Source organism: Lolium perenne, chromosome 7 (genome assembly GCF_019359855.2).
Source record: "Lolium perenne isolate Kyuss_39 chromosome 7, Kyuss_2.0, whole genome shotgun sequence".
Taxonomy (NCBI): Eukaryota; Viridiplantae; Streptophyta; class Magnoliopsida; order Poales; family Poaceae; genus Lolium; species Lolium perenne.
Window position 1 is genome coordinate 213,220,404 of NC_067250.2, and position 18,557 is coordinate 213,238,960.

An 18,557-nucleotide genomic window follows, 5' to 3' on the forward strand; every position below is an offset into this window, starting at 1 on the left:
CATGTTGTGCTTGCCGGTGGCTAGGACAAAGGCAAAGATCAATTTCATCTGTAAGTAGTCTGTAACTGGCTTGTTGAGAAACTCAGCGGTCCATTAGATTAGTCTAATACATGGGACAAAGAGCTAGTTAGAAAAAAATGTTAAAGTTGTGCAAGCGAATTAGTGTGAAAGTGAACTAGTATGCAAGTGAGAGGCCATCACCGAGACATGGCCTATGTAGTGGTCGTCGTAAAGGAGGATGGTGTGAGTATATCCCATCAGGCGTCGCTGAGGTCTCTCAACTTGCTGATATGGATCCAATTGGATCTCCACTTACGCACATGGTTGTATACTTGCGTTGACGACACCTCCTGCTGGCAATACTCAAAGATCTTCTTGGCACAATCATTCAGATGCACCTCCTTAAACACCTTCTCTGTCGTGATGCAACTTTGATGATGGTGCACATCCGATTCAGGACGAACACGGAGAGATAAGCTAGCCATTTCATAGTGGACTTGCCCAACTTAAGCCCCACACTTGTGGTGTGTGCTTAACAAACCTTGCTCACCTTGTGCTTGGCGTTTAAGGTTGCATCTGTCAGGTGGTGTTCCTCAACAAGCGCATGGGTGGCGTCGCCCTCACTTACGTGTCCTGCGGGTAAGTGAGTGCTAGCTGGGTCTCACGAACTAAGGACATACTGTCCTGGGTATCAAAGAGGGCCTGCTCGAACTCGTCGCGAGTGTACACCTAGGTACTGGTCATTTACAAAGCCGTCATCAATCAGTGGAGGTACAACCTTAATACAATTCACATTTGCAAGCTAAAATGTAAATGTAGATCACAACCGTGTATATTACCAACATTACGACTAGATCTAACACGGACGGTTATTAATATGACAAATAGGAGGTTTATTTCGTCCAGATCTACATAGAAAGTAGTGAAACAACAAATGGACTAGCTACCTTCAAGCACATATCAATAGCTACATGAGATTAAAATTGCACCAACATAGAGTATGTTGTACATGTAGCAAGAAAGATAGAGTAAAGATTAGTATGCACTGCTTACAATCTGGCTCAGATCTACCTAGTCGACCAGTCCCATCTACGGAATGCTCACAGGTCCTACGGAGCTAGGGTCACGAGACTCACCACCATCGGAGAACAACCGGTTGCCGAGGTCGGAGAAAATGCAGAAGCCCGCTTGCCGCCGCCGTCCAGGTCCTACACTGGTAGTCGCCGCCTCTTACCTCGCCGTCGGTGAACCTCCGCGCAAGGACACAAAGCTCGAATGGGAAAAATGGAGACGATATTTTCGGCGGTGAGTCGTGCGGTGATATAAGAGGCTCAATTCGGAGGAGGGCACAAAATTTCTCCCACCGGCTTTTCGTGGCTCCGCGCGTGCTCGCGCCATCTTCTAGATTGCATGGGCGGGGCGTAACTTTTCCTCTTTTCGGCCGCGCCGAGCTTGGCTTGGTGAAAATGGTAGAATCGAATGTTTCTCAACGTGCAACGGAAATGATGCTTTCAGGAGCATGTGGGCAAAGGTTTTAAGACGGGCCGCTGGAAACGAGAAAACAGATTGTTGGCAACTAATCAAGTTCTGTGTGATGCTTAAAAATTGCTCGTGGACTAATTTAAACTAAGGGCAACCTAAATCCATTTCTCCTAGTCAGAAACAGAATTTCTTACGCTCAAATGGATGATGCTATATGTTTGACATGAAACAAAGAAAAAGTATAGTATCGTGACGCCCCACTACTAGGATAGGAGATGAAATTGGAGAAATCACTTACTATTGCTATTTTTGTTACAGAAACTTTCTGTTTCACTTATCTTTTAAACAAACTACCAACTATACCTGAAATCGGTTGTTTTATAAAGATCCATATCTAGGATTAACATGCTTAACAGCAAGATTTCTAAGGCCCACATGTCAGTGATAATGTGGTGTCCATGTGAAATCGAATTTTGGTCAAATCTCACAAAAAAAGTTTAACAATTTTAAACGGATGGGTTTCAAACTTTACAAGCGTTGTTAGCTTATACTATTGTTTCAATTGTTGGAATTTTCACATCTCTTTTTGAATGTTCGAAAGAAAGACTGGTTGATGATATGTGGACGCTGCATCATCATTGACGTGTGGGCGCTACCCGTCAGTTTTGCTGTTAAGCAATTTAATCTTAGTTAGGTGTAATTAGTTAGGTGCATGCACCGGCCACAACGGAAGGAAAGGAAGCAGCAAGCAAGCATCGGATCGTACAGGTTGAGGACGACAGAGCAGGCCAGATCGGGAACTTGATGCTGTGCACTGATACTGGCAGGAGCAAATGCAGTGGGGGAGACGACTCAGACGAGCTGGAGCTGGGTGCATGCACCCCGCGAAACAGGGCACGGGATCGCCCGTGGTTTTGCTGCAGAGCGGGACAGGGCCGGGCGCAGTCGATCGTCGCGGTGGCACGACCCACCACCACATGATCGCTGATATCTCCATCGCACTCTCCTGCCTGCCGGATGCATGCATTGTTTGATTGTTTCGCTAGCGTGGTATCCTGCCCTAGCTTTCGTCTTTCGAATCTCGACCGACGGGGACACCATGGCAGATGGCTACACAACCGTTGTGGCACCATCCGGCTCGGTCGGCCTGCCCCCCTTCCCCGCCTTGGACCTACACTCTTCCCGTGAGCACTCGCCTCCTCTCCCGCCTAGTGAATCTCCACCGCCACCGCCACCGCCCCACATCGGCTAGGGTTCCTCGGCCACCGCAGTCCAGCATTTTAGCGGTCAGCCCACATCGACGCCGCCTCTCACCGATGGTCGCGTCGATGCTTCCGCGACCTACCACCGAGTACCACCGCATCTCCCGCCAATGCTACCCTAGGCCTCCACCGTCACCTATGCAGGCCCCCGTTTGTTTGACCACGGCTTTCTGCTTCATGGACTCGTCGGCATAAAGCTCCAGCCAAGAGCACCTCGCGGGCGCCTTGCACACAAGGTGTTCGGTCGTTTGAATAGCTAAAGGCCATGCTCACGTGGTCAATGATGAGATCAATGGTCGCACACATACACCAAAGTCTATTTCCTCGCCAATGATGTTTATCCAAAATGGTCAATATTTGCGAAGCCAATCCCTGACCCTCATATTGTGTGTGCCAGGAGAGCCGTGGGAAGGATGTCTAGCAGGCATTTGATGTCCCCCAAATTCACTTTTCTATTGCCAGCAACCTAGTTAACATCTCAAATGTGAGAAGTGTTGAATTCTTGTGTGATCATCTAGAGTTAGCACGATGCTTTGATGATCGGTCGTATGAGCGCTAAAGCCCTCTTTCCCAAGTTGATCACGAGGTGTCGGCCGAGTTTGCAGCTTTCCTTGCGATGCATCAAGAAATCCGTGATGAACAGTCTCATCGCCAACTGCAAGTTATAACGTGCTAATACCATGCAAATAGCGTTCGCAAAAAAATAGAAAATTGACAAGTATAGCATGTATATCAAGGATTTCATCGGCTAAAAAATTGTCCAGAGTAATACATGCATAACTAATTACATATTTTGGCTGGGGGTTTTTCCTTCCTTTCATAGAGGCAAAACATGTAGAATGAAGACAAGAACTATGTAACTGAACTGAACTAAAAAAGTACATAGCTGCACTGAACTAAGAACTATAGAGCTAAACCATGATGTCTAGGGGCTACCGCTAACACTACTGGACTACCTTCCGGTATGGTCAAGTTGGAAGAGAACCTACAAGAATGAAACTAGATATGATTGTTGCATGCTGCGCAAGAGGTGTTGACCTAGCGGCGAAGACCAGGATCAGATCGAGCTCATGCGCACGAGATTAGCTTCATAGCGAGCAAATTATGCATAGCGTAGCGCTCACTTTCTAAATATACTATATCGCCCCTAAAACATCCAAACAGCGCACAATTTTTTCCCATGATTTAAATAGGTCGTAGCAGATATGTCGGTCCATTTGCGCCGCATCGCTGACCGGGTTTTACTTGCCGCTCAGACTAAAACAGACAACGACGGTTTGTTTACGCCAGGCCGCTGGAGATGTCTAAGGCCCAAAGGCACGTCCTAGAGTGAAGAACATTGACATGGATTTAGGCTCGCTTTGTTTATTTCTGCTTTTCTGAATTATTTCAAAGTAATTGTGTGGTCAATTCAGGTAAATCGTTGCTTTTGAACGAAAAACGTTCTTGTTACTCTGAAACATTGCTTCTATGGTACCACAGGCCAAGTGGCCAAATGGCGAAATGTAGCAGTGCCACCTTGTCAACTTGCCCTACTGTATCCAAGGAGAGTGACGGAATATATATAACTCTCGCCGGCTCGCCGTGAAGCTAACAACCTCCCAATCCAAGTCGAGTTCATCACCATAGAAAAACTCGACCCGCGTCTCACAAACAATCTTCCTCGCTGCCGTTCTGCACCAGTCCATCGCTCCAAGTCATACGTCGGCGCGTTCAGTCGAGTGGATCTCCAAGCTAGCGGCATTGTGCCGGGAGGGACTTAGATGCGAGACGCCGTCCTCATCCGTTGCGAAGCCACCATGGCCAGCCATGCCGCAGCCTCCACCTCTTCCGGCAACAGCGGGAGCGGCAGATACTTCCCGGCTAGGTCGACGGCGGCCGCCAAGCAACGGCGCGCGCCGGCGCCGGCGGGGAGCGGCGGCAAGATCGACGGAGGAGACGGGTACTTCGGCGCGGAGGCGGCGGTGGTGCTGGCGCTCATGACGGCGGCGCTGCTGGTACTGCCGCTGCTGCTTCCTCCCCTGCCGCCGCCGCCGCCGCTGTTCCTGCTCGTGCCCGTCGCCATCCTGGCCGTGCTGCTCCTTCTCGTGCTCCTGCCGTCCGATGCCAGGGGTCTCCGCGTCGCGCCATCCTATTTGTAGCTTGGTAGCTAGAATTCAATCAAATCGTGCGCTAAGTTGCTCGACGAGGTCGCCGCCGCAGTGTACATGTAATTGGCTAGCTAGCGCCGATGAGTTCTTTTTTTCTTTCTTTGTTTCTTTTCTTGAGACTAATTGATGAAGACGATTTTGTTCGGGCTAATTTACTTGCTGGAAAAAGGGTGTCTCTGGAAGTCTATCTATCTGAATTTTATAACCACTAGGCAATCATCTCTGAACTATAGCCTCATCTTCGTCGGAGGAAGCAAAATCAAAGAAACAACAACTAACCAGTCAATGTTTCTCTCCTGAAAATTCAAAGATGTGGCCGCCATATTACACCGAGGGAACAAATCTCAAATCTCCCTGTCTCCATTTTCTTTCCCGCCGTCGCCGACGACGACGTTTTGCTTAAGATCCCTACTATGGCTGGCATACCCACCGTTATCAAGTCGCCGCCGGCGCTTATCCCGCCGGCCGGGCCAACTCCGGGCGGCAAACTCCCGCTCTCCTGCATCGACAAGACCGTCGGTGGTTTTGTGCACCTCATCCAGGTCTTTCCCCCGTCGGCGTCCCTCTCCGCAGCCCACGGTGACCAAGGAGCCGCCGCGGCCGTGGCCGCGATGCGGAGCGGGTTCGCGAGGGCGCTTGTGCCGTACTACCCGGTGGCCGGTCGTCTCGCTCCGTCCGGCCTAGAGGTGGACTGCACTGGCGAGGGTGTCTTGTTCGTGGAAGCGGCCGCTGGATGCACGCTCGCCGACGTGGACGGCCTTGAGTGCTACCCGCTGCCCATCTCGGCGGAGCTCCTCCTCCCGCGCCCTCCGCCAGGCGAGAAGCTGGACGGCATCATCCTCATGGCCCAGGCGACGCGGTTCACCTGCGGTGGGTTCGCCGTGGGGATCAGCTTCAGCCACGCGGTGTTTGACGGGCAGGGCGCGGCGCAGTTCCTCACGGCCGTGGGGGAGCTAGCACGGGGGCTCCCGACGCCGTCGGTGGCTCCGGTGTGGGACCGCCACGCGATCCCTTACCCGTCCAGGCCGCCGCCGCCGCAACTCAGGATCATCAGGGAGTTCAAGTTCGTGACCCAGGTAGCGGACATCTCGGCGGCGAGCATCGAGCGCGTCAAGGATGAGTTCAAGCAGGCTGCCGCATCGACTGGGGAAGGCTGCTCCACCTTCGACGCGGTGACGGCCATCGTGTTTAAGTGCCGCGCACTGGCGCTTGCGGAGGGGCTCCCGGACGGCGCCGAGGTCCGAGTCGGCTTCGCCGCCGGCACGCGGCACCTCCTCCGCGGCGTGCTGCCGACGGTGGACGGGTACTACGGCAACTGCGTGTACCTGGCGTGCGTCCGTAGGACCAACAGGGCCGCCCGGGAGTCGGCGCTGGCGGAGCTGGTCGGCACAGTACGGGAGGAGAAGGAGGCCATCGCGGCGGGGTTCGCGGACTGGATGCGCGGCGTCCGTCGCTACGAGCCGCCGCTGGACTACAGCACGGCGATTCTGTCGGACTGGAGCCGCCTCGGTTTCGATGAGGTGGACTACGGCTTCGGCATGCCAGGGTACATATTCCCGCACAACGACCTGGTCGACTACGTCGCGACGCTCGTATACGTCAGGCCGCCGGCGCCCAAGCGCGGGGGGATCCGGGTGCTCATCGGCTGCATGGAGGACCCGCACGCCGCCATGTTCGCTGCCGAGCTCGCCAAGTTCGCCTAGAGGCAATGCATGCATCGTTCGTGGGCATGTTCATGTGAGATAAGTTTAAAAAAGAAATATCCATGTGTGAGATGAGTGAATAAAACAGGTCTTATAGGACTATCGAGAAATGCATTGGCAACGAAACCCAATAAAACTTGTTTATCTTGTTTATCATCAAAATATTTTATGGCTTGAACTATAAGGACATCTCCAATGGCTCCAACGTAAAATGGACACCAAAAGTATCTGTCTGCGTGTTCATATGGGTTGGGATAGCCCTAGCGGCCCGGCGTATTTTTTTGCTCAACATATTTTTTGAATTAGTAGAACCAGTCTACATAGTGCCAAAAATAAATTAAAAAGACTAGAAAATAACCCTAGCTAAGGGTGCCCGCCGTGGCTGGCTACTTGTCGTCGTCGTCGATGAGGTTGATGAAGATCGGAGGTGCCCAAGGCCGAGGCCAGTGCTGAGGCTACTGAGGCAACAACGGCGGTGTTGGTGTGGGAGGAGGTGGCCGCTGCGCGTGGGCTGCCTGGGTAGGAAGTGGGTACGCCATTGGTGGTGGTGCGCAGTAGGAAGGAGGCGGCACAAGCCATGGTGACCACGGTGGCAGCGCCACAGTCGAGGCCTCCTCCTCTGAGAGACCGGAGGCATGACCGCCAAGGCATAGTGCGGCGACGCTTGTGGGAGTGGCGGCGGAGGCTGCTCCTACGATGCCTTCATGCATGGCCAACGTCATGGCCTCGTCCTCATCCACGCCTTCCCGCATGAGACGGAGCTCGTCCAGTTGCCCTCGTCCTTTGCCTTCTCCGTGAGGCACGCTAGGTAGCCGAGGGAGTCCTCGGTGTCGTCCCTCTCCTCCTCCTCCTATTCCTCCTCCTCCTATTCCTCCTCCTTCAAGTCCTTCACCGACGCGAGCGGACCGGCGTAGTTGTACTCGTCGTCTCCTAGAAACCCAGCTCGGCGCCTAGGATCCCATTCAAGGTGGTCGAACGAGATCCACATCGTCGAGTCAAAGCCAAATGTTGGGTCTGCGAGGAGGAGTGGCGGCAGCAAGGCCATGCGTTGAGCAATCTCCTGTTGCCGATCCCATATTTTTCTATGGGAGCTTACTCCGTCATTTTTTGAATCCCTCCCCTAAGTCATTTGTTTCGAATCCGGGGAGCTACACCTGATAGGTTCGAACACCCCAGCAAATTGAATTGTTCTAATGACACTCATTTAAGTGGTTAAAAGTATTTACAAACCAACAAAAGTTGGAAAGTTCTTTTTTTCCCATGCCAAGATACACCTATGTGCAAAATTGGGATATATTATCACGAATGGAGCTATAGATATGGCTTGAAAGCAAAGATAAATCATACAAGATAAGAATTTTCAAAATAATTGTCATAACTCAGATTTTTGTATTTTGTGTCACATGAGTGACGTAGAAGGACTCTTTGCGTTTTTTTTTATTCTATATTTTCTTTGATTTTTTCCAATATGAAGTTAAAATTCACGGCATGTGCAATCATAGAAAATGGTCCGAGTTTTCAACTCTCTTTGTGGATAATGCGTGCCACCCTACTTTTTCTCGATAGACGAAATATATTATGAAAATATACCAATTACATCCAGCCTCTGCAATAACGCACCACCCTAATGGCACTAAGGATGCACACAACCAAAAAATAGAAAATAAAACCAAGAAACAAAAGTCTCGCTACAGTATCTCGAGCCTAACAACAGCAATACATCCACCACCAAGACAACACCTGAAATACAGACTCTCCAAAAACGACGCCTTCATGAAGGGAACAATGCTCTAACACCGTCGCAGCCCGATCAAATATCTTAGGTTTTCACCCTTGTCAACACCCGGATTTTCAATTCCAGATGTCTATTATGCCATACATCGCACTCCCAGGAAGATTGTTTTTGCGAGACATAATAAGTTCATATCACAACACATCATTCATTACAAACCATAATTGTCTTACATCAAAGGATCACATGATCCAGTTTTAATACAACAATTGATCTAAATATCAAATACATAACACAATAGCAGAAGATACGTATTAGGGGTCCATCTGCTCCACAGGCAACGCTTGACGTCAGGAGGTAGTCCTAGTTATCGTAGACATCCTGCTGTCCACCATCTTGGTACTGATTCTCCTCTTCATAGTCTGCCCATTTGAATAGCCAGGGACACAGCCATGAGTACTTTAAAGTACTCGCAAACTATACTAACATAAGTACTAGCAACTCTAAGCATAGTTCTAAGCTCTAGATTCATTTGCATAAACCAGTTTTATTTTATTAACAATTACTACTCAAGACTCTTTATTTTCCCTAGACTTACTCAAGTGGGAACATTAGTGTCATTCCCACAACTCTGTTGTGATTCAAGTCAAAGTCATGTTTTCAGTCACCCTTCATTTTCATAAAACATCTGACAACGGACAAGTATGGCCATCCAACTGTCCATGACCGCGGACGCGGCTATTCGAATAGTTTAACACTCTGCATAGGTCGTACTTTTATGCCACAAATTTTGATTATATCCATCAGGGATAACTCTGAATCATCATAACTTAGTATACGGATCATCAACCATTAACCTTTCACTTACATACCCTAGTATAGGCACCTCCCCTATGAGCTTGGCCACCTAGTGATGTCCAACTGCCATCGTAGGAACTGCACAGGGCTTGGGTAGGACATTCAACTTTTTTCACGTAATTTCACTTTCAACGGAGGCAGCCTCAGCATAACCTCTATGACGCTTGTTCAGAGGGAACCCATACTAAGATACATAAATTTCTAGCTAAAGCCTTACCCATAATCAGGTATTGTGGGGTACTCTAAAATTGGAATGGTATCGCATCTGAACTCAACCATCAGTTTTTATCAAATTCACCATGTCATTCAAATGTCATATTCACCTTCAACACTTTCAATAGAATGACTCATCATTCCAAGGTTTTCAAAGTCATTTGATTCACAAGTTCCCATCTAGAGTAATCAGTTTTAGTTTAGCACTAGCAACTAATCATGAGGGGTGCTAACTACATTTTTGCTCTCTAAGCTAAGTGTGAAGCTCTTGTGCTACTCTACCACTTAGACACAATTTAAAATACAACAAGTGAACCTTGGTAAATAAAGTAAAAGTAAAGCAAGGTAAAACTTGGACTTGGAAGAGTAAAACTTGAAACACCAATACTAGTGCCATGGTGTCTTGCACTAGTAACTTGGCTTAGTATAGCTTGTATTAGGGTAGCTTGCCTTGGTTGGTGTACTGGTCAAAGTGTTCCTCTTCTTCTTCGTAGAAGACCTCCTCCTCCTCGTAGCCTTCGGTACTAGCGTCTATAAACGGATACGAGGTAACAATCACCAACCAATACTTAAGTAGACTATTTAGCCTTAATGGCCCACTCAAGATGATCTAGCATCATCACACACATCACTCCACATAACACTAGGTTTTTTTTACTTAATTAGGGTTAGGAAAATAATTTTCTCTCATTAACACTATTAAGATTTAATATCCTCAAATAAGTAATTATGAGGCCATGTAACAAAGGTCAGCACCTCACATCACATTACTTGGGAAGATGATTTAAATGAGATGCTACACCTCATAGATTTGAAATATCAAATTTGGAACCATTTAAATGAGCTAGAAATGACTACATAGTCATTATTTGAATCTAGCCCATGATCATATGAAACCACTATGTCATATTTTTGCATAATCAATTAGAGTTTTTGAAATGCGAATTATGAGAATTGGAATCAACTCAAAATGAATGATGGTTGATTTTATAAAATTGTTTGAATTTGGAAAAGTTACTGAATTGTTATTTTCATTACAAGTGATCTATGATTAAATAGGGTTTGAGACCACTGGAGTTTGCTAGATAATTTCATAGGCTTTCACAAAAAATTGGAATCACTCAATTTGGATTTGTAGATTTGAAGTTATTCAATTTTGAACACAACACCAATATTGAATTTGAATTAAAACTGAAAAACAGAATTCAAATAGGTGGGTTCGCGCGGCAAAACAAATTGGGCCAGAGATGGGGAGGGTTAGCAGGCCGGCCCAGCAGTGCGTCTCGCGCAGCAGGCCGCCTGACAGCGGGTCCCAGGCATCAGCGTCACTTAACGCCTGAAATGATATGGATCACAGGGGGCCGTATGATTAGATGGAGATCGAACAGTCGACGCTCATCGTCGTCGACGAAGAGCACGAACTCTACTGGCGGCGAGCCTAGGGGGTCGGCGGCTTACCAGCTGTCCGGCGATGGTCGGCGATGAGGTAGGTCGGGGTTGTCGGCGACGGCGAGGCAGATGGTGGTCGCGGCAGCTCCTGAGGTGGACGGAATCGATGGCGCCTTCTGCTCCTGCTCCGGCAAGCAATTGGTTGGCTACGAGTTAAATTGGGACGAGGGAGTGCTTGGGCAGGCTCAGACAGAAGAGTGAAGGAGATTGGTGTGCTCAGAATACTTGAGGAGGTGCTCCTTTTATAGGTTCATCGAGCTGCTGCGGGAGGCCACGGGTGCGGATGGTGAGGTGAGGCTACGGGCGGTGAGAGGCATGGGCGAGGACGCAGAACTGCTCAGTGTCGTCTGGTGGGCCTAGTGCGCGTCATGGCGCAGCAGGAGGTAGATGGGAGCGGGTGGGCGACGTTGATGTCTGTCACGGGTCCGGCGGGTCTCGTCGACGGTGGCGAGGGCTACATTCATCGAGAGGGCCAATGGGGATGTCTGGGCGGTTGCTGTGGTCATGGTGATGGCGTGTGTGAGAGGAGAGGGCGAGGGGTGGATGGAGTCAACGAGGCGACGTCGTGCTCTGCAGAGCCCGTGGGCATGTCCATGCGCGTCCTGGCATGTCTGGGTGTCACTGGGCACGTCCTGGCCCGGTCAGTGTGCTTCTCTCCTTGGCCAACGGCTGGCACGAGCGTGTCCAGGGGAGTGAGGTGAGTGTCAAGGACATTGTGAGGTGGGCTAGATGGGAGAGGAGAGAACGGTTGACATGAGGAGTGGCATGAGGGTGACATGGGTTGGCTAGGGATCTTCCATGCCTTTTTCTTGGGCTAGGAGGGCAATGCAATCTTTAGGGAGGTGAGGCCAGGGTATGTGACATGGTTGACAAGGCTAGAGAGAGCTAGAGCATGCACAAAAGATCATGGCCAACATGAGTGACATATGCCATGACATAGGGAGACACTTTGGCCATGGTGAGCATGGCAAGGCATGATGATTTTGTTTGAGAGTTGTTAGAGTACCATGTCCACTATAGATGAGCACAAGAAAAGTGGAGTGAGGTGGTGCATAGTGGTTAGGAATAGTGGTTGTACCTTTTTATTAAATAACTTGATCACCATATGTTGGATGCAATGGTCACATTTGTATTTGAATTTGGCCAAAATACTTTATGGGTGTGATCTAAATAAAGTTTGGCATCACTTGGTGGCCTTGGTTTGAAAATTGGAGTGGGTTTATAAAAAAATCCAAATTTGGGGTAATCTAGAATCTGATTCAAAGTTGCTACTTTGCATTCTTAAATAAAGAGTTTGACTTTGAATCAGCAAGGTTGACTCACACCAAGTTGTTCACTTTTATGTGTACTAGTGATCTGGACAAAAAGATTATAAAGTTTAGTTTATAAAAAAATAACCAAAGGGGCTCAAAGTAGGCATCATGTTAATTTTGGCAGATTTGACCAATATCATATGTCACTTATGTACTATTTTGAGTTTAGGATTGTGTTTCAACAATTCCAACAAAGAGAGTAGGGCATATGCTCAATTTTGCAATTTGGCCATATACCCACATATGCCTCTATGTGTATTTTCATTTTCTTTTTGTTTCACTTTTGATTTGGCTTTGTGAGTACTAGGTTGGGTTTGTTGAGGTTTTCAAACCATCTAAACAAGGTAGAACATGGCATAGGCCTATATTTACAAATATGGCCATATGCTCATATGTGCCTCTATTTCTATTTTATTTTCTTTTTGATTTGTTTCTCTTTGATCCTAATTGCATGATTGTGGCTTGGAAACAATTTCAAATACTTCAAACACACATTCATGGCAATAGCAAACATTTCATTCATTCACATAATAGAAAAGATTTTGAAATAGGCAAGTTTTTGTTAACCCTAAAAATTGGATAATTGAAAATATGGTTCTTTTTTATTTCAAAATTTTGGGGTGTTACAACCCTGAAGATAGTCCCCGCTCTCAAAACAATGCCTCCAACAAGATCATTGTCAGGCACAACCAGTTAAGGCCAGATTTTGGGTTTTCACCCTAAAAGGTAGGACTCTGAACTTCACCAGTGTTGTCGCCCCCACTTTCATACTGCTTCTGTGAAGCCCGGAACACGAAGCAAATCCCTCAACAGCGCGTAGACTTGAACCTCCCTTAGCTAATCCTCCCATCCGGCCTTCATGAAATTCTCTTCTTCCGACTTTCATCATTGATCCATAGTCACTTGATGTCAACACAGAAAAAGAGTTTCGCGCCGCTCCCTCCAGAACCAAACGGTCGGAATAAAAGCATGTGTACGCGCGACCGAATACCACCCGATCCAGCGAACTCCAGACATAAGATGCACTGTTCCATTCGCCGGCGGAGCCTTCCAGAACTCATCACTCCGGCTCGATGAAGAAGATCAACATCCAGAAGGTCTTCGTCATGGCGCGTGAGGAACCCTAGGACTACAGTCTTTACACAGGTCGAGCCCCCACGCAAACGGCCATCCTCGCCTCCTGTCATACCGAAGATCCGGCAAGACGAACAACCAAGCCGTGATCAGGCAATGGTCGCACCGCCACCGGCTGCACTGAGGCCGCCGCCGGCAGCAACCACCGAGGACCGCCACTTCCGTAGCGCCTTCTCCGCACCCATCTACCGACCGATCCACCGCCCTACGCCCCTCCGCGCCACAGTACGATGGCCCTAGGTGGGGGACCTAGACCCGCAGCAAAGCCACCGCCATCTAGCGAGTAGCACCGCCGCTGCCAGGCTGGGGACGCCGCCCCAACCTCTGCCAACGCCGAAAGTCGCCGATGCTGCCCCAGCCGCACCGAAGAAATGCCATCGCTCCTCCACCCCAGCACTTTCAGCGCCAGGGGCCGCCGCCACCGCGGTAGATGCCGGAGGCAGCGGCGGATGGGTGTCTGCTCGAGGGAGGGTGGGCGCGGTGGTTGGGCTTGGCCACCCGGCGGCGGCCTGGGGAGCGCCACAGGAGGGAGGTTAGGGTTTCAGGAAGAAGTGGTGCCTCTTCTCTACCCGTGCCACCCTACTTGGGTACCTTAAAATGATTTACCCAATTTTTCGACAATACTAGAGCATAGTTGTTGTTCAAATATAAATTAATTTCATAAAATCATTTGAAATACATTTAAATCGTAAAAGCTAGTTAGGAATCAAGAAAAAAGTTATACTACTTTGAGCCATGGGAAAAAAGTGAGAATTCTTCTAGTCGTGACCAAAATTAAGTAGTGCAAGCCATCGGGTGCACAAACAAATCCCCAAAAAGTATTACCAAGGACTCAATGAGGACATTCAACAAACAATGGTTAGAGCATCTCCACCGGCGGCCCCGATAGCGTTTTCGGGCCGGTAGCGAAAATGGACTCACACCGGTGCGCCCCAAACGGCGCCGGCTACTTTTCGAATCCAATAGAAGCACGGGAAAACCCGTTCCAGTGCCCTTGGCGAAGGGCGCGCCCGCGCCTCGCGACACGACGGTTTTCGCGGGTGGGGGCGCCTTGTCAGCGAGAGGACGCGGCGGTTCGCATCGGAAACGACGCGGGGAGGTTGGTCGTCGGCGTTAACGGCCTCCCGCGCTGAAACCCAAGCGGCGAAGAGGGCGGCGACTGGCCACGCGGTGTCCACCTACCTTAGCCACGTGCCTTCAATGCGCGTCCGCCGCCTCCCTTAAAACCCCACCGGCGCGCACTTCTCAACCCTAGCAGCCGCGCGCGCGAGCGGTGGAGAGCGGCGACGAGGAGGGTGGCGGCGGCGGGGGGAGCCGGGTGGCGGCGGGGTCAGGGAGGGGTCAGGCTGGGGGATTAGGGTTAGGTTTGGCCTTTTATAGTCCAGTTTGTGCTGCGGATGATTTCGAACTTCCTAGGGGGCTCAAATGCAAATTTGTCAGGACCTTTGACTGTGTGGACTATGCACGAGTCTCCAACCAATATGCGGTGTAGATAGTGCCGGTGTGCCTTAGGGCATCTCCAACGGGGAGACACATTTCGGACGTCCAAATTGTCCGCGGGCGTTCGTTTGCATCGCCTGGTGGACTGAAAATGACCGTGAGACGCAAATTGTCCATTTGCGTCGGGGGCCACCCCAGCGGTCCGACGTATTTTGGACATCCCAGTGTGTTTTTTCCTTGCTCCTTCTTTTCCTTTTTTGAAGAACTCCCCAATTTGTATGAATAATTACTCGAAAACAAGTTCAAACGCGAAAAAACTAGCGCGAAAACAACTAGTACTGATTACTCAAACAAGTTTAAACATGTTTAATATACAAATGAGAGAACAAATTTGAAAACAAAGAAACTATAAGCTAATTCTTGGCCTTCTTGTTAGAAGACCCTGCTTCGTCGTCCTCACTCCTGCGTCTCTTGCTTGTCACTACCTTGTCGGAAGAGGAACTGGCGGACGACGCGTTCGTGGAGGAGTTCGAGTCGGACGAAGTGGCGTCTTCGTCATCGTCGTCGGTGAAAGGACGATGATGCGTCGCACGCGCCTGCGCCCTTGCCCGGTCCCTGGCCTCCTTCCTTGCCGCCGCCTTCTTGTCCGTCGGCCTCCTGCGCCTCCAGCCGGGCGAACCTGGCATCAGAGTCCTCCTCCTCATGGCCGTCGCTGGCAACGGCGCCTCCGTCCTCCTCCTCCTCACTCGGCGCGGAGGCAGGGTCGCTGGGCGTGGAGCCAGGGTCGCTTGGCGTCGCAGGGGTTTCCCACCAATGCCGCCATCCCGGCGGCTTGCCCTCGGTCACCGAGTCCGACGGCATGGTGTAGTCGCTCATGGCGCCTGGCTAGCCGGTGTTGGAGAAGAAGAAGAAGAAGAAGAAGAAGAAGAAGCATGCGGTTCGACGTGAATTACAGTAGGCGCAGGGGTTATAATCTGCGGGAAATAATGGCGGCACGTATAACGAAGAGCCCTGCGGTTGCTCTTTCGCGGCGGTTCGGCGCTTCATTCCGGCGGTTGGCGGGTTAATCGGAGCGGTTGCCACTCCGGCGGTTGACATCGGCACGCTTGCTGTGCTTTAATTCGAGCCCAATCAAGCCAGGGTCGCTGCCAGGCGGGCCTGTGGGGGAAGCGAGCGGACGCTAGGCGCGACCGCGCAGCGTCCACGAAAACGTATTTGCACCGCGTTTACATCGCTGCGGACACAATTCGCTGAGCAGGATGTAGACTATTTCCGTTTGCGTCCCCCGTTGAGATGCCCTTTTTTGTTTCTCGATGTATGTTTCAAATTTTGATCTGAAATTTTTAGGAGTTATCTCAATATGTATTGTGAACATGCATGATTTTTTTCATATTTTTTCGCAATGTTTAAATTTGAATTTAGGCCGCATGTCACCATGTGACATGCAAAAGGTGCATGTCACTTGATCTCTATCTATGTTAGGGAAAATCCGCACTCCCACAGCCGCCAACAACGACATTTCTGCCTCATTGGCTCAGATTGCCACTATGACTAGCACGCCCACCGTTGGCAGGTTGTCGGCGGCGCTCATCTCGCCGGCGGGGCCAACCCCAGGCGGCACCCTCCCTCTCTCCTCCATCGACAAGACCGTTGGCGGCTTGGTGAACCTCATCCAGGTCTTTCCCCCGTCCTCGCTCTCCTCCGCCCACGATGGCCAGGGCGCCGCCGCCGCCGTGGCCGCGATGCGCATGGGGTTCGCGAGGGCGCTAGTGCCATACTACCCGGTGGCTGGTCGCATCTCCTCGTCCGGCCTCGCGGTGGACTGCACCGGCATGGGCGTCTGGTTCGTGGAGGCCGCCGCTGGCTGCACGCTCGCCGACGTGGACGGCCTCGAATGCTGCCCACTTCTCATCCCCGGAGAGCTCCTCCTCCCGCGCCCTCCTCCAGGGGAGAAGCTCGACGGCCTCATCCTCATGGCCCAGGCGACGAGGTTCGCCTGCGGTGGGTTCGCCGTGGGGATCAGCTTCAGCCACGCGGTGTTTGACGGGCAGGGCGCGGCGCAGTTCCTCACGGCCGTGGGGGAGCTAGCACGGGGGCTCCCGACGCCGTCGGTGGCTCCGGTGTGGGGCCGTGACGCGATCCCTGACCCGCCGAGCCCGCTGCCGCCGCAGCTCACGGAGTTCAGGTTCGTGAACCAGGTGGCCGACATCTCGGCGGAGAGCATCCAGCGCGTCAAGGACGAGGTAAAGCAGGCTGCGGGGGAGGGTTGCTCCACCTTCGACGCGGTGACGGCCGTGGTGTTCAAGTGCCGCGCGCTGGCGCTGGCTGCGGCGCTCCCGGACGACGCCGAGGTCGGGGTCGGTTTCGCTGCCGGCACGCGGCACCTCCTCCGCGGCGTGCTGCCAGCGGTGGACGGGTACTACGGCAACTGCGTGTACCTCGCGTCCGTCGCGTGCACCGGCAGGGCCGTCCGGGAGTCGCCGCTGGCGGTGCTGGTCGGCGCGGTACGGGAAGCAAAGGAGGCCGTCGCCGCGGGGTTCGCGGACTGGATGCGCGGCGTCGTTCGCCCCGACGTGCCGCTGGACTACAGCACGGCAATCCTGTCGGACTGGAGCCGCCTCGGGTTCGACGAGGTGGACTACGGCTTCGGTGTGCCCAGTTACGTGTTCCCGCACAACCACCATGTTGACTTCGTGCCGGCGCTGAACTACGTCAGCCCGCCGGCGCCCAGGCGCGGAGGCGGAGGCGGAGGTATCCGGGTGGTGCTCCGCTGCGTCGAGGAACCGCACGCCGCCGTGTTAGCCGCCGAGCTCGCAAAATTCGCCTAATCATTCTCCTGGTCCTTGGGCATGTAGGACATGTTCACGTGAGATGAGACGTTTTAAACTCGGTGGTTGTCTGTACTGAATAACTCGGCGGGGGCAATTCCATTTCCATCAATGATGATTTCGAATGCAATGCGGTGAACAAACTGTAATGATCTCCTTCCGCATTTCCACGAGTTTCTCTCAAGTCTCAACTCTAATTGCAAAATATTACTGTGCAAAGCACTCTCTGTCGTGGTCTGTTCCTCCTTCGGTGTTGGTGGTAGGTTGCTCCATAAACTGTAATAAAATGGGGCGCGTTTGGTAGGCTGCATGCCTCTTAGCTCGTATCGGGTCAGTAACTTTCGGTCCGTTTGGTTGCCTGGGAGCCGCGTTCTTGTAGGAACCGGTTCTCAAAACAGTGTCAGGCCAGATCGTGGAGGAACGCAGGTTCGGCAGTTTTCAGCGGTGCAGGCAAATCTCCACGCCGGCTGATGCAAAAGGGAATCTTCGGCGCACGCGAGGAGATGAAAATGGAGATAGCGGGAGCTACGGCGCGCATCGACGAAAAGCGAAAAGGGGGCGGGAAGGATTCCGTCACCTCCCGCCGCTCTCATGGCCTATTTCTACCCCTCCTCCACTGTCCCCCCAAATTTCGAGCTCCTCGTCCCGTCGGCAAGCAGGTAAGAGGCGCACGCATCTCCGATCGGCGATGATTGCAGCGGCGGCAGCGGCGAGTACATCTGGGCTGCTTCATCTACTTCCTGGTCCAGCGCATCTTCACCTCCGGCGATGATTGTAAGTCATCCCTTATCCCGGTACCGCGGTAAAGTTTAGATCTAGGTTAGGAGTAGTCAGATCTTGTCTAGGGTTTGGTCTTGTAGCAGGGGTTAGTTTGGATTGTGGTGAGGTATCATGATCTTGTTAGGGTTCGATATTTCCTGTTGCTACTTTGTCCCAAATGTGCTCACCTGCCATGATCTTGCAAGGGTTTATACTATTCACCGTTGCAATGAA

At 51.3% G+C, this 18,557-nt stretch overlaps 2 protein-coding genes across 2 annotated transcripts; both read left to right on the plus strand.

Moving 5' to 3' along the window:
- Positions 1-4,293: 4,293 nt before the first annotated feature.
- On the plus strand, positions 4,294-6,781 carry LOC127314276 (acyl transferase 5). The gene has a single exon (XM_051344725.2). It carries the CDS (start codon positions 5,308-5,310, stop codon positions 6,595-6,597), a length of 1,290 nt encoding a protein of 429 aa, XP_051200685.1. The 5' UTR covers positions 4,294-5,307; the 3' UTR covers positions 6,598-6,781.
- Positions 6,782-16,197: 9,416 nt separating this feature from the next.
- LOC127314273 (acyl transferase 4-like) lies at positions 16,198-17,694 on the plus strand. The gene has a single exon (XM_051344723.1). It carries the CDS (start codon positions 16,212-16,214, stop codon positions 17,562-17,564), a length of 1,353 nt encoding a protein of 450 aa, XP_051200683.1. The 5' UTR covers positions 16,198-16,211; the 3' UTR covers positions 17,565-17,694.
- The last annotated feature ends 863 nt before the right edge of the window (positions 17,695-18,557 follow it).

Coding starts and splice junctions, on each gene's coding strand:
- LOC127314276 (XM_051344725.2), top strand. CDS start 5,308: ATGGCTGGCATACCCACCGTTATCAAGTCGCCGCCGGCGCTTATCCCG.
- LOC127314273 (XM_051344723.1), top strand. CDS start 16,212: ATGTTAGGGAAAATCCGCACTCCCACAGCCGCCAACAACGACATTTCT.